At 39.6% G+C, this 13,998-nt stretch overlaps 1 protein-coding gene and 1 pseudogene across 3 annotated transcripts in view; both read left to right on the top strand.

The window, feature by feature from the left end:
• The window catches only part of KIF14 (kinesin family member 14), a 66,919-nt gene extending 55,222 nt beyond the window's left edge, over positions 1 to 11,697 (top strand). The window contains exons 27-31 of one of the 2 annotated variants that reach the window (XM_023224763.1): positions 3,364 to 3,522; positions 4,805 to 4,927; positions 9,113 to 9,187; positions 10,243 to 10,381; positions 11,076 to 11,697. In XM_023224763.1, the coding sequence (XP_023080531.1) occupies positions 3,364 to 3,522; positions 4,805 to 4,927; positions 9,113 to 9,187; positions 10,243 to 10,381; positions 11,076 to 11,455 (876 nt within the window). In that variant the 3' untranslated portion in view covers positions 11,456 to 11,697. The remainder of the gene's footprint in view (positions 1 to 3,363; positions 3,523 to 4,804; positions 4,928 to 9,112; positions 9,188 to 10,242; positions 10,382 to 11,075) is intronic. The other variant, XM_023224762.1, reaches the window with a different exon arrangement.
• Positions 648 to 1,310, top strand: LOC111550966 (annotated as a pseudogene). Its single transcript, XR_002734217.1, has one exon. The product of XR_002734217.1 is annotated as a 60S ribosomal protein L10-like (transcript).
• Positions 11,698 to 13,998: the final 2,301 nt, after the last annotated feature.

The raw sequence follows: 13,998 nt of genomic DNA, 5'->3' as shown, positions 1-13,998 counted from the left end.
TCATATGAGATGAAGGATGACTTTGGACATAGGTAATGAGGAAACAGAATGACTAAGACAAAGGGTGGTGGTGGTGGTGGACTGCAAACAGGTGTGGATGAAGTAGTAGATGAAGGAGAATTTCTGACAGCCTAGAACCATGAAAATGAAAGGTAGGACTGGCCAGAGAGCAAAGCTACAGAGCCAGAAGGGAAGGGTCTGACTTAAGTTCGAGCCTAGGAAAGGAAGCTTATTGAAGGATGGTCAGTGCTTAGTTGGCTCTCAGATTTTAGAGGCAGTACTAGACTAGTGGGAGAACACACGAAACGAAAACTCACTACTGGCACTTGACAAACTGATGTTTGGCCAGGCGCGGTGGCTCAGGCCTGTAATCCCAGCACTTTGGGAGGCCAAAACGGGCGGATCACGAGGTCAGGAGATCGAGACCATCCTGGCTAACATGGTGAAACCCCGTCTCTACTAAAAAATACAAAAAACTAGCCGGGCGTGGTGGCGGGCGCCTGTAGTCCCAGCTACTCGGGAGGCTGAGGCAAGAGAATGGCCTGAACCCGGGAGGCGGAGCTTGCAGTAAGCCGAGATTGCGCCACTGCACTCCAGCCTGGGCAACAGAGCGAGACTCTGTCTCAAAAAAAAAAAAAGAAAAACTGATGTTTGGCTCTTTCCCTTCGGCGCGCTGCTGCCCCGCCCATTGTTACCGGTATTGTAAGAACAAGCTGTACCCAAAGTCTCGCTTCTGCCGAGGTGTCCCTGATGCCAAGATTCGCATCTTTGACCTGGGGCGGAAGAAGGCAAAAGTGGATGAGTTTCCGCTCTGTGGCCACATGATGTCAGATGAATATGAGCAGCTGTCCTCTGAAGCCCTGGAGGCTGCCCGATTTTTTGCCAATAAGTACATGGTAAAAAGTTGTGGCAAGGATGGCTTCCATATGCGGGTGCGGTTCCACCCCTTCCATGTCATCCACATCAACAAGATGTCCTGTGCTGGGGCTGACAGGCTCCAAACAGGCACGTAAGGTGCTTCTGGAAAGCCCCAGGGCACTGTGGCCAGGGTTCACATTGGCCAAGTTATCATGTCCATCCGCACCAAGCTGCAGAACAAGGAGCGTGTGATGGAGGCCCTGTGCAGGGCCAAGTTCATGTTTCCTGGCCGCCAGAAGATCCACATCTCAAAGAAGTGGGGCTTCATCAAGTTCAGTGCTAATGAATTTGAAGACATGGTGGCTGAAAAGCGGCTCATCCCAGATGGCTGTGGGGTCAAGTACACCCCCAATCATGGTCCTTTGGACAAATGGCGGGCCCTGCACTCATGAGGGCTTCTAATATGCTGCCCCCCTCTTAATACTCACCAATACATTTTACTTCCTGTTCAAAAAAGAAAAAGAAAAAAGAAAAACCGATGTTTGAATGCATGCTAAATTAGTTGTGCCTCCTTGGGCAAACTGCTTAAATTTTTGAGTCTCCTGTTTCTCACAGGAAAATAAAACTGGAAATGCCTACTTGGTAGGATTGCTGTGAGGATCAGATGAGTTAATGTTATACAAATTTCTCTCGGCCGGGCGTGGTGGCTCAAGCTTGTAATCCCAGCACTTTGGGAGGCTGAGACGGGCCGATCACGAGGTCAGGAGATCGAGACCATCCTGGCTAACACGGTGAAACCCCGTCTCTACTAAAAAATACCAAAACAAAAAACAAAAAACAAAAAACAAAAAAAAAAACTAGCCTGGAGCGGTGGCAGGCGCCTGTAGTCCCAGCTACTCGGGAGGCTGAGGCAGGAGAATGGCATAAACCTGGGAGGCGGAGCTTGCAGTGAGCTGAGATCCGGCCACTGCACTCCAGCCCTGGCGACAGAGCGAGACTCCGTCTCAAAAAAAAAAAAAGAATGTCTCTCTTAGGGTAACTGGTGTGTAGTTTCTTTCCTTCTTTTCATTTTCTGAGAAGAACACTTTGAACTGAGCTGTGGGTTTCAACTGATATCCCTGTGGGAAATCTTATACAAGGAATCAAGGATGGAGAGACCAGGTGACTTGGAGGAGAAGTTAGATTATGCTCAGGAGAGACTTGTGTTAAGCTAGTAAACCTGAATTTAGTGACTGTTTTTTCTACTAAGTATAGTTTGAGAATGCTTTTCTTGTAGCAATACAATTAGCATATTCCACAAAGCAGGCCAAGAGAAGTATTTTGAAGAGTCACTACAGGGTGCAGGTAACAGAAAGAGGAGAAGCTCAAGAGAAGCTTCCTTATTCCTTTTTGATATGTGTTCTCTGAGTGCATGTGGGAAGGCTTTTGTCTGAAGGGGTTTGGGTTGTTTTTCACCCCTTTTGCTTCCCCTTCCTCTCCCTCTCGATTTCTTTTCTCCTGAGAAAATCGTATCTTTATTAACTGTCAGATGGTTATCAGAACAGGAAAAGTTCAGAGGCAAAAGAGCTACCCTTCTTTTTCTTTCTTTTGGCTTTTACTTATTAATTCTGTCTTATATTTAGTTAATTTTATACTTACCTTATGTCTCCTGTTAGTGTGTATGGTCTTTGAGGGTGGAGACTGTCTTACTCATTTTATCACCTTTAGTAGCCACAGGGCTGCATGTTTTCTGGTTCTGAGACATTTATGAAGTGAGATCACTATGTCAATAAATGCAGAATTTATTTTCTCCAGATGATTTTCCTTTTTTTTTTTTTTCTTTTTTGAAAATCAGCGAGACAGAGTCTCGCTCTGTTACCCAGGCTGGAGTGCAGTGGTGCGATCTTGGTTCACTGCAATCTCCGCCTCCCAGGTTCAAGTAATATTCCTACCTCAGCCTCCTGAGTAGCTGGGACTACAGGCACCCGCCACCATGCCCGGCTAATTTTTGTATTTTTAGTAGAGGTGGGGTTTCACCATATTGGCCAGGCTGGTCTCAAACTCCTGACCTTGTGATCTGCCTGCCTTGGCCTCCCAAAGTGCTGGGATTACAGGCGTGAGCCACCATGCCCGGCACATTTTTCTTTTCTTTCTTTCTTTTTTTTTTTTTTTTTTTTTAAGGTGGAGTCTTACTCTGTCGCCCCGGCTGGAGTGCAGTGACACAATCTCAGCTCATTGCAACCTCTGCCTCCCGGGTTCAAGCAATTGTCATGTCTCAGCCTACTGAGTAGCTAGGATTACAGGCGTGTGCTACTATGCTTGGCTAATTTTTGTATTTTTAGTAGAGAAAGGGTTTTACCATGTTGGCCAGGCTGATCTTGAACTCCTGACCTCAGGTGATCCACCCGCCTCAGCCTTCCAAAGTGCTGGAATTTGGCTTGAGCCACTGTGCCCGGCCCTTATCTTTTCTTTACCACCTGTTATAATCTCATGTATCTGATACACTTGTCCATTTTTATCTTACAGGGATGCTGTTCGGATATTTCATCAATGATAAAAGAGGCTCAAAAGAATGCAATCCAAATTGTACAACAAGCTGTAAAGTATGTGGGGCAGTTAGCAGTTCTGAAAGGGAGCAAGCTGCATTTTCTAGAAAACGGTAACAATAAAGCTGCCAGTGTCCAGGTAATTTAGCAATGTTAGTTTAGACAGACTTCATCAGAGGGAATATTAGACTTTTGATAATAGTACAGTACTATTACTGTAAACAGTAATAGTAAACATGGCAAGTTCTTTTTAAGTTTTTCAAAATAGCTTGTACTTTTAGTAGTTTTGCAGTAAGATTTAAAACTGTTTGGGCCGGGCATGGTGGCTCATGCCTCTAATCCCAGCACTTTGGGAGGCCGAGGCAGATGTATCATTTGAGGTCAGGAGTTCGAGAGCAGCCTGGCCAATAGGCGAAACCCCCATCTCTACTGAAAATACAAAAATTAGGCAGTCATGGTGGCCCACGTCTGTAATCCCAGCTACTCAGGAGGCTGAGGCAGAAGAATCACTTGAACCCAGGAGGCAGAGGTTGCAGTGAGCTGAGATTGTGCCAGTGTACTCCAGCCTGGGTGACAGAGTAAGACTCCATCTAAAAAAACCAACCAAACCAAACAAACAAAAAAAACTGTTTTAAATATATTGGATTATTTTGCAAACCTTATTTTACCTTTCGGATCCTTAATTTGATGCTAGCCATCTACCATGGAGTGTTTTCTCAGCCAATCAACACATGAAAAACCCTGTAATACCAGAAAATTTGTATCTTCTTACTTTCACTATTTATGCTATTGAAAATATTGTATTATATTAGAATGTTGCTGTCCTCTGGCCGGGCGTGGCGGCTCATACCTGTACTCCCAACACTTTGGGAGGCCAAGGCTGGTGGATCACCTGAGGTCAGCAGTTCAAGACCAGCTTAGCCAACATGGCGAAACCCCGTCTCTACTAAAAGTATAAAAATTAGCTGGGTGTGGTGGCAGGTGCCTGTAATCCCAGCTACTCAGGAGGCTGAGATAGGAGAATAGCTTGAACCAGGGAGGTGGAGGTTGCAGTGAGCTGAGATCGTGCCGTTTCACTCCAGCTTGGGCGACAAGGGTGAAACCCCGTTTCAGAAAAAAAAAAAATGTTCCTGTGTTCTAGCAATATAGAGCCCTGCTTAAAGATGATGAACTTTCTTTACAATATGTTATATATGGGATGCTAAATTACAGATTTGCTAATTTTATTTCTTTATAGACTACAGACTGTTAGTTCTTATTCTAGCTTTAGTTGAACTTAATAAACTTGGGCTGTATTACAGTCCTAAAGGAAGCAGAAAATATAACTTAATTACTTGATAATTTAAAATATATAAAACCTAAATTTAAATAAAATATATAAAACCTAAATTTTCTAGTTAATGCTTAAATACTTTTTCTAGGAGGAATTCATGGATGCTATTTGTGATGGTGTAGGCTTAGGAATGAAGATTTTATTAGATTCTGGACTTGAAAAAGCAAAAGAACTTCAGCATGAACTCTTAAGGCAATGTACAAAAAATGAGGTAAGATGAATAAAAGAATATTCCGTACAGTACTAAATAATATATAAAGTTGATTTTTTAAATCAACAAATTAGATTTCTATAAATTCATGTTTTAATTTGTTTTATTTTTCACTGAAGAGGCTGACATCATGATCTTATGGTGATATTTTCCCAAGTTATTCTTAATTCACTGCAGCCTCTATTGTTAATACTTTGCTTGATCCTATTGCAGCTATTTTCAAGACTCAGTCTGTGAACTCCTAAGCAGAGAGTGGAGTGTGGTAGTGACACCTAGTGTTCGCTTTCTGGTTGTCATTTTCTTCCTTAGCTTTGTTTAGGCCTCGCCTCTTCTAAGAATGGAAACTATTAGTAACATTTATTGATTCAGTATATTGAACTAACTATTTTTCTGGGGCATTCACGTAAGATATTTCATATCAAGATACAGAACCAATAAGCGTTTCAGTGATTTCCTAAAATATGTGTCCTCCCATCCTCCAGCTAACTAACATTACTTAGTACCTTAGGAAAGATCTGGGTTTTAATATTAGAAGACATGTATTTGAAACCTGGTTCTATCACTTTCCACTTATCATTTAGCAAGTCACTTAATGCTCTGACCCTATTTCTTTACCTGTCACATGTAATCATAGCTACTTCACAGGCTGTAAACTATTTATTGATTAATTTCCTCTGACAGTTACTGGACTAGGTGCTTTACATGTAACAGTGGTAAATCTTAGCCATTTCTTTAATGGATTTGTACTTTGTCAGTAAGAAAAAGCCCTATGAATATCATATTTCATATTCATATCACTTTTCAAGGTGGGAATTTATATTCTTCATTTCATTGAATTGGAGTACTTTGCCTAATTACACAACTATTAAGCCCTGAGCCAGGATTTTATATTCTGCCTGACTCCAAAACTCAACATGCTACGTAAATAAGTTTTTAAAACTATTGTTAATGGATTAGTTTTCTTTATTGACAATCACTGTTAGTGAAGTGGGGATTAGGAAGATAAAAATTCGAATTCTTGGCCGGGCGCGGTGGCTCAAGCCTGTAATCCCAGCACTGTGGGAGGCCGAGACGGGCAGATCACGAGGTCAGCAGATCGAGACCATCCTAGCTAACACGGTGAAACCCCGTCTCTACTAAAAAATACAAAAAACTAGCCGGGCGAGGTGGCGGGCGCCTATAGTCCCAGCTACTCCGGAGGCTGAGGCAGGAGAATGGTGTGAACCCGAGAGGCGGAGCTTGCAGTGAGCCGAGATCCGGCCACTGCACTCCAGCCTGGGTGACAGAGCGAGACTCCGTCTCAAAAAAAAAAAAAAAAAAAAAAAAAAATTCGAATTCTTATGAGACTGAATTTCAGAGACTTGTCTGTTTTAGAGTCTTGTCACAACATATTAAAACCATCCCTGGCCAGGCATGGTGGCTCATGCCTGTAATCCCAGCACTTTGAAAGGCCAAGGCAGGAAGATAGCTTGAGCCCAGAGTGCGAAACCAGCCTGGGAATCGTAGCGAGACCTCGTCTCTACAAAAAATACAGAAATTAGCCGGACATGGTGGCATGTACCTGTAGTACCAGCTACTCCAGAGACTGAGGCAGGAGTAGTATTACTTGAGTCCAGGAGTTTGAGGCTGCAGTGAGCTGTGATTGCACCACTGCATACCAGCCTGGGCGATAGAGCAAGACCTTGTTTCAAACAAACAAACAAACAAAAACCATCCCTGTCCATTCCATTGCTCTTGCTGGAGTCAAGTGTCTGGGGCAGTGCTACCTGGGGACATTGAGGTTCCTGAGATTTTAGCTACTAGGATGTCTCCTCATTTATATACATATTGTTTGATCTAGAAAAGTAGATCATGTGGAGGACTGTTGCCTTCTGTCCCTCTGGGTGGTTGTTTCTGGGAAGGCATGGAGTAAGTTAGTTTTTTGTTGTTGTTGTGTAGAAAAACCTTGGTATTAATGTACTTCTAGCTCATCTTAGAATCTGAGGTGAAACTCTGTGTAAGCCACAGAGATTCTCCATCCCTTTGCTCATACTACAGGGTTATATATATTTCTCTCTGCCCAGAAAAACTCCATCTCAGAATAGGGGAAGACATGGAACATTAAGCTGCTCTTCTACTTCCTATGTAGCCTTGAACAACTTACCTGAGCCTCAGTCATTCCATTTTTAAATGAGGATGATCATACTTATTTCATAAAATTGTTTGAGGATCATATGAGATAAAGAAACAACATATATGAAAATACTCAAAATGTAGTGCCTGGTAAATCTTAAGTCATTCATCTTACTTGCACGCGTTCTCTTTTTCTCAACATATGTGTGCCTCTCTCACTTTGTGTTTTTTGTTTTAAAAAATAAAAAGACGGCTGGGCGCGGTGGCTCACGCCTGTAATCCCAGCATTTTGGGAGGCCGAGGTGGGTGGATCAAGAGATTGAGACTATCCTGGCCAAGTTGGTGAAACCCCATCTCTACTAAAAATACAAAAATTAGCTGGGCATGGTGGTGTGTGCCTGTAGTGCCAGCTACTCAGGAGGCTGAGGCAGGAGAATCGCTTGAACCTGGGAGGCGGAGATTGCAGTGAGCCGAGATTGTGCCACTGCACTCCAACCTGGCGACAGAGCGAGACTCCGTCTCAAAAAAAAAAAAAAAAAAAAAAATTAATTAATAAAAATAACACATTGTTACTAAATTTAGGAGCTCATATTGTCACTAAATCAAGCTTGCGCTCCAATAGGCATGAGGCTGATTTCAGTTTCATAGTGTAACTTTGAAGAAAGGGACATACTGGGCTGTCAAAGGCTCATTCAGAGCACCACTGACATCTCAAATTTGGTTTTGCTCGGCAGCAGCACCGTTTATCACTAAAACACTTCACCATATTTGCAAAGTGATACCACTTTTGCAGTCTATCACTATTGCAAAGAATTTCTGCTGGCGATAAGTGCAGAAGGGTATAGAATAAATTAAAAGTATAGATGAGATAATATATGGAAATGTGCTTAGTAAGCTGTTGAAGTAGGTGCAGGTGTTAGCCTTGGTATTGTTTTGAGGAAATAAGCAGCAAAAGGGCCAGGCCCATCCTGTATACAATCGACACTATTTACATACCCTCCTGTCATTTTCTTTCTATAGTATGACAAACCTGTACTTTGTTATTCATGGTAGGGTTTTAGTTTATCTATTCTTGTAAGTTAAAACTCCTCTAAGAACCTATAGAAGAAGAATAAAATATCCAAAGAAGTAGAAAATAAGCTGAAACATAAAAGGCATTGGAGCTACAATTTTAAAGCTGGAGTCAGGAAGGAAAGATAATTTGGATATTCTTTTGGATATTCTTTTTTTTTTTTTTTCAAGCATGTAACACAAATCTGAATTAGAGCTGGGGAAGAGATCTGTGAGCAAAACCAATTAAATACTGAAAAAGAATCCCCCGGCAGAAATTGAGCAGGAAAGCACCTTAGGGGGCAGCATTGGATAGAATAAAAGCAAAGGCTTAGAATTTAGATGTGGGCTCCCACCCTAGTTTTCAGTCTTAGGAGTTAGGAACCAAGGTCTGTTTCCTTACCTATAAAATGAGGTACACCATGGGCAGCATAGGACTATAATGGAGAATCAAATAACAAAACATTTGTAAAGTTCTTATAGTATTTGCTTGATATGTCACCCCTTTCCAAGAGAAATTTTAGAAATTTCCTATCTATAAATACTTAAGTATAACAAATTCTGTTATAACAAATATTAGAGGGTGTCCATATTTAATATAGAAATCAATGTGCAATTTATTTTGAAAGAAATTATTAGTGAATACAGGTGAATTAGACTGATTATTTTCCCATGTCACAGGTAAATAGAAAATACAGACTATATGATCAATGTGTTTAAAAGGAGAGTAATTGCTATGGCTTGAAATTTTTTATGTAAATAAAATAAATGAGAGAGATTATAAAGTTGAGCTCTTAAAACTAAAATAAACTTATTTAGAAAGAAGTCAATGTGCAATTTATTTTGAAAGAACTTTCACATATATGGTTTAAATACTCAAGCTATTTAATTGCAATCTCAGAAATAGAACTCCAATCTTTGGGCTTCTAGACTAGAACTTTATAAGTCTGATCCTATGCAATTCTATGATTTTTATACTTCTGAATAATAAAGTATAATAAAATATTTTAACATTCTCTATAGGTTACCAAAGAAATGAAAACTAATGCCATGGGATTGATTAGATCTCTTGAAAACATCTTTGCCGAATCGAAAATTGTAAGAGAAGCTTTAAATTGATTTTAATTTTGCTTATTTTTTATCATTTCGCTTGGTTCAAATTTAGATATTTTTATTTCCATTTTTATCCTTAGCCAGAGACAACTCTTGTATATGTTTAATTGTAGCATGTAAGATAGCTCTTTATCTTTTTCATGTGTGTCATAACTTACTAGTTCTAGTAATGGATAAAGGATTGTATAGAAATTTTTAAATGTATCTGTGTCTTATTGCTGCTGGTTTAATACCTCAGCTTTTGCTTGGATGGTCATTATAGGCTAAAAAATTTTGTTTAATAATCATTGTGGGCCAGGCGCAGTGGCTCAAGCCTGTAATCCCAGCACTTTGGGAGGCTGAGACAAGCAGATCACGAGGTCAGGAGATTGAGACCATCCTGGCTAACATGGTGAAACCCCATCTCTACTAAAAAATACAAAAAACTAGCCGCCTGTAGTCCCAGCTACCCGGGAGGCTGAGGCAGGAGAATGGCATGAACCCAGGAGGCGGAGCTTGCAGTGAGCTGAGATCCGGCCACTGCACTCCAGCCTGGGTGACAGAGCGAGACTCTGTCTCAAAAAAAAAAAAAAAAATCATTGTGCTCAAAGATTTTAAAATACAGGTGAATTAGATAGATTATTCTCATGTCACAGGTAAAGAGAAAAATTAAGTATATGATCAATGTGTTAAAAAGGAGAGTAATCGCTATGGCTTGAAAATTTTTATTTAAATGAGAACTATTATAAAGGTGAGCTCTTAAAAATGAAATAAATGTATCTTTTAAGGTACTGGATAATAAATGGCACTGTTACTTTATTCCTTTCTCATGTAATAGGATGACAGACTTTGAAAATTAATTGAAAATTCTGATTTCTTTTGAAAACAGTAATTAATATTGTATTTTGGTCTTGCTTATAGAAATAGAGTTAAGCACTGGTGAGGAAATTAAACTCTCTTTCTTAAAGAGAAGATTCTGGCAAATGAAATCATATTGACTAAGCCTTACTGCCATCGAACCTGTGAATGTATTATTTTAAACATTAACTTTATTTATACAGAAAAGTTTCCGAAGACAAGTACAAGAAGAAAACTTTGAATACCAAGATTTCAAGAGGATGGCTAATCGTGCTCCAGAATTCTTAAAGTTAAAACATTGCTTAGAGAAAGCTATTGAAATTATTATTTCTGCACTGAAAGGTATATTCTCAAATGGAGTTTATAACCAGAATTTTATATTTTAAAGAACCTTAGACATCTTTCCTTTTTTTTGAGATGGAGTCTCGCTCTGTCACTCAGGCTGAAGTGCAGTGGCTCGATCTCAGCTCACTGCAACCTCCACCTCCTGGGTTCAAGCGATTCTCCTGCCTCAGCTTCCAAGTAGCTGGGATTACAGGCATGTGCCACCATGCCCGGATAATTTTTGTATTTTTGTAGAGATGGGATTTTACCATGTTGGCCAGGCTAGTCTCAAACTCCTGACCTCAAACAATTCATCCACCTCGGCCTCCCAAAGTGCTAGGATTACAGGCATGAGCCACAGTGCCCGGCTGACATCTTTCCTTTTTATTTCTAACCTTTTCATTATTTTAGTCATTAACTGAAGCCTGCCCAATGCTACTTCACTGATATTAGTTACCCATATAGAAACTTGTATTTGTAATTAAATTCCCACATAATATGCATATCAGTACTTCTGTCTAAATAATTAGATCCTGAAAAACCAAGTGCTTATCTGGCAAATAAACACTTTATGTGACTAATCTTCAGTAGTTTGGAATTGTTTTGATAGGGTCACTCTGACTTGAAAGATATCTAGAGTCTATAAAAGTCATAAATGCCTGATGAAAACTGAAAAGACTAATTAACCTTTCCCTCTCTCTCTTGCATATAGGATGCAGTAGTGATGTAAATCTTTTCCAGAATTGTGTTGAAAGTATTCGCAACTTGGCCAGTGATTTTTACAGTGACTTCAGTGTGCCTTCTACTTCTGTTGACAGCTATGAGAGTAGAGTAACTAATGTTGTCCACAAGGAACTAGAATCTCTAGCTAAGTCTCTCCTCTTTTGTTTTGAATCTGAAGAAAGCCCTGATTTGTTGAAACCCTGGGAAACTTATAATCAAAATACCAAAGAAGAACACCAACAATCTAAATCAAGCGGGATTGTTGGCAGCAAGAATAAAGGTGTACCAAAGCGTGTCTATGAGCTCCATGGCTCATCCCCAGCAGTGAGCCCAGAGGAATGCACACCCAGTAGGATTCAGTGGGTGTGAATACTGATGTGTAGGCACTCTTATGACCACCCATGAAAGAAAAAGAACACTTGCTAGGCAATTTTCTCTATGCAGGAAATTATATGCAAAATTCTCTATGCAGGAGAGTATAAAGAGAAATCAGTACAGATATTTCAAAAAAGTCCATGTCTTTTTATCTTTAAAGTATCTTTTTATTGGCCGGGTGCAGTGGCTCACACCTGTAATCCCAGCACTTTGGGAGGTTGAGGCGGGCGGATCATCAGGTCAGGAGTTCAAGACCAGCCTGACCAACATGGTGAAACCCTGTCTCTACTAAAAATACAAAAAAATTAGCCGGATATGGTGGTGCATGCCTGTAATCCCAGCTACTCAGGAGGCTGAGACAGGAAAATCACTTGAACCTGGGAGGCAGAGGTTGCAGTGAGCCAAGATTGTGCCACTATATTCCAGCCTGGGCTACAAAGTGAAACTCCGTCTCAAAAAAAAAAAAAAAAAAAAATCTTTTTATCAAAGGCTGGGTGCAGTGGCTCGCACCTATAATCCCAGCACTTTGGGAGGCCGAGGCAGGTGGATCACCTGAGGTCAGGAGTTCGAGACCAGCCTGGCCAACATGGCAAAACCCTGCCTCTACTAAAAATACAAAAATTAGCTGGGCATGTTGGCACATGCCTGTAATCCCAGCTACTAGGTGGGCTACGGCAGGAGGATCACTTGAACCTGAGAGGCAGAGGTTGCAGTGAGCTGAGATCATGCCACTTCACTTCAGCCTGGGCAATAGAGCGAGACTCCATCTAAATAAATAAATAAATAAATAAAATACCTTTTTATCTTTAAAGTGTTTACCATTGGTATACTATCCGTAGTTGGTTCATTAGTCTGTTTATAAAGGGTTATTTTCTCATGAGTGGAAACCTGAACAATAGTACCTTTGTGCCTATGCCTTCTCTCTCCTCAAAAACAGCTGGGATGACGTTTATGGTGAAATGGCCTATACAGGTTTAACTAAGACAACTTAATTTGCATCGTTAATCAAAAACTCTTTTCTTAAAGGGTTAACTGGTTGCCATTTTGAATGGTATGTTCAAGGGTGTGGCTTCCTATTTCTTTCCAAATTATAAGTAGCTACCTAAATATAGTATAATTATATATTAATAATATGGCTTTCTGGCAAATAGTTTACTGTGTTATCTGTGTTCCACAATGAGTTTATGAATATAATTTAAAACTAATTAAATGTTGCCAGAATAATACTCAACTGTTGGATGAGGTTAGGACATCAGAGACTGGACCTTCTCTTGATAATGCTTGTTTTGTTAAAGGTATAATGAAATAATTTGTATATGGTTTGATGAAGATTAAAGATCCTTATATTCCACAGCTTTAAAAAAAACCTTTATTTATGATCAAGTAATAAAGATAACATTCTACTTGTGGGATCTTACATTAAGGAAATAGTTTGACATTTTTGACCTCAAGAGTATGTATAATTTGAAGAGATACTTATTAACTCTGCTTGGGTGATATTGAGCAGTTCCTAGAGAATAAGTCATTTAAATAACCTGATCCTTTCATTTGTCCTTTTCAAATTTACAGATACTACTTGTACATTTGGCATAACTAGTTGAAATTGGCCATTAGTACCATGTGTAAATCTGATAGTTTCCTTGTTGGGAAGAGATTGTAAGTAAATACGGTCACTGTAGTCAGAACAGTATTAGTGAATCTGTGTGGTGGTTTCAAGCTCTTTAAAATGGTGCAATGTAGCACATTTGCTTTCATTTCTTTTTTATTTTTGGCATTTGACTTTGTATTCTTTCTGAAGCTCTATATGTATTTGTATTTAGTCAATACTCTGGCAAGTAGCACTTTGCCTGTCCAGTTTGCTGGAGTGTAGATGTACATATGAGGATTTCCCTGGAGGTGCAGTTCTTTGAAGAACTTCCTAAAGTATCTGTATAGTAGTTTTCATCTTAATATTCAGTATTTAATCTTCAGTTTGTGCTTTGTAAACTCATGACTTAATTGGTCAGAAACTTTTTAGTGTCTTTATAAAATTTTGTATATATATTTATACTAAATACATTGTGATACTGTATTTGAATGAATGGTGAAATAATATTTGCTATTGGAATCATGTGCACTGACAAGAAATGTTATAAAGAGAATGACTTTAATAAATCTTTTCAGCATTAGAATTGCCTTTTGGTCTATGCTTTTTTATTTTACTGATTTTCTTTGTTTACTCTTCATTCAAAATAGCTCTGCCTTGATAATAGCTAGGCTAGTGTTAAATCAAATTAATAATTAGGAAACACTAAACAAATATTAATATTGTCATAACAACTATTTTCTTTTTTTAACATTGTTCTGCCTCTCTTTAGTTGATTATGCCAGGAATAGATTTATCACCATGTGGTATGTGGAAAGAGCACGAGCTTTGGAGTTTGACATAGTTTTCACACATTTGGAGTGTGAATCCCAGCTAGGCTGCTTAGTAACTACATGACCTTAGATATGTTACTTACTGTCTTCACTCCCTTTCCCTCATCTGCAGAAAGAAA

This window comes from Piliocolobus tephrosceles, chromosome 1 (genome assembly GCF_002776525.5).
Source record: "Piliocolobus tephrosceles isolate RC106 chromosome 1, ASM277652v3, whole genome shotgun sequence".
Taxonomy (NCBI): Eukaryota; Metazoa; Chordata; class Mammalia; order Primates; family Cercopithecidae; genus Piliocolobus; species Piliocolobus tephrosceles.
Note: the sequence above shows the minus strand (reverse complement) of the source record. Positions and strands in the feature narration are given on the sequence as shown.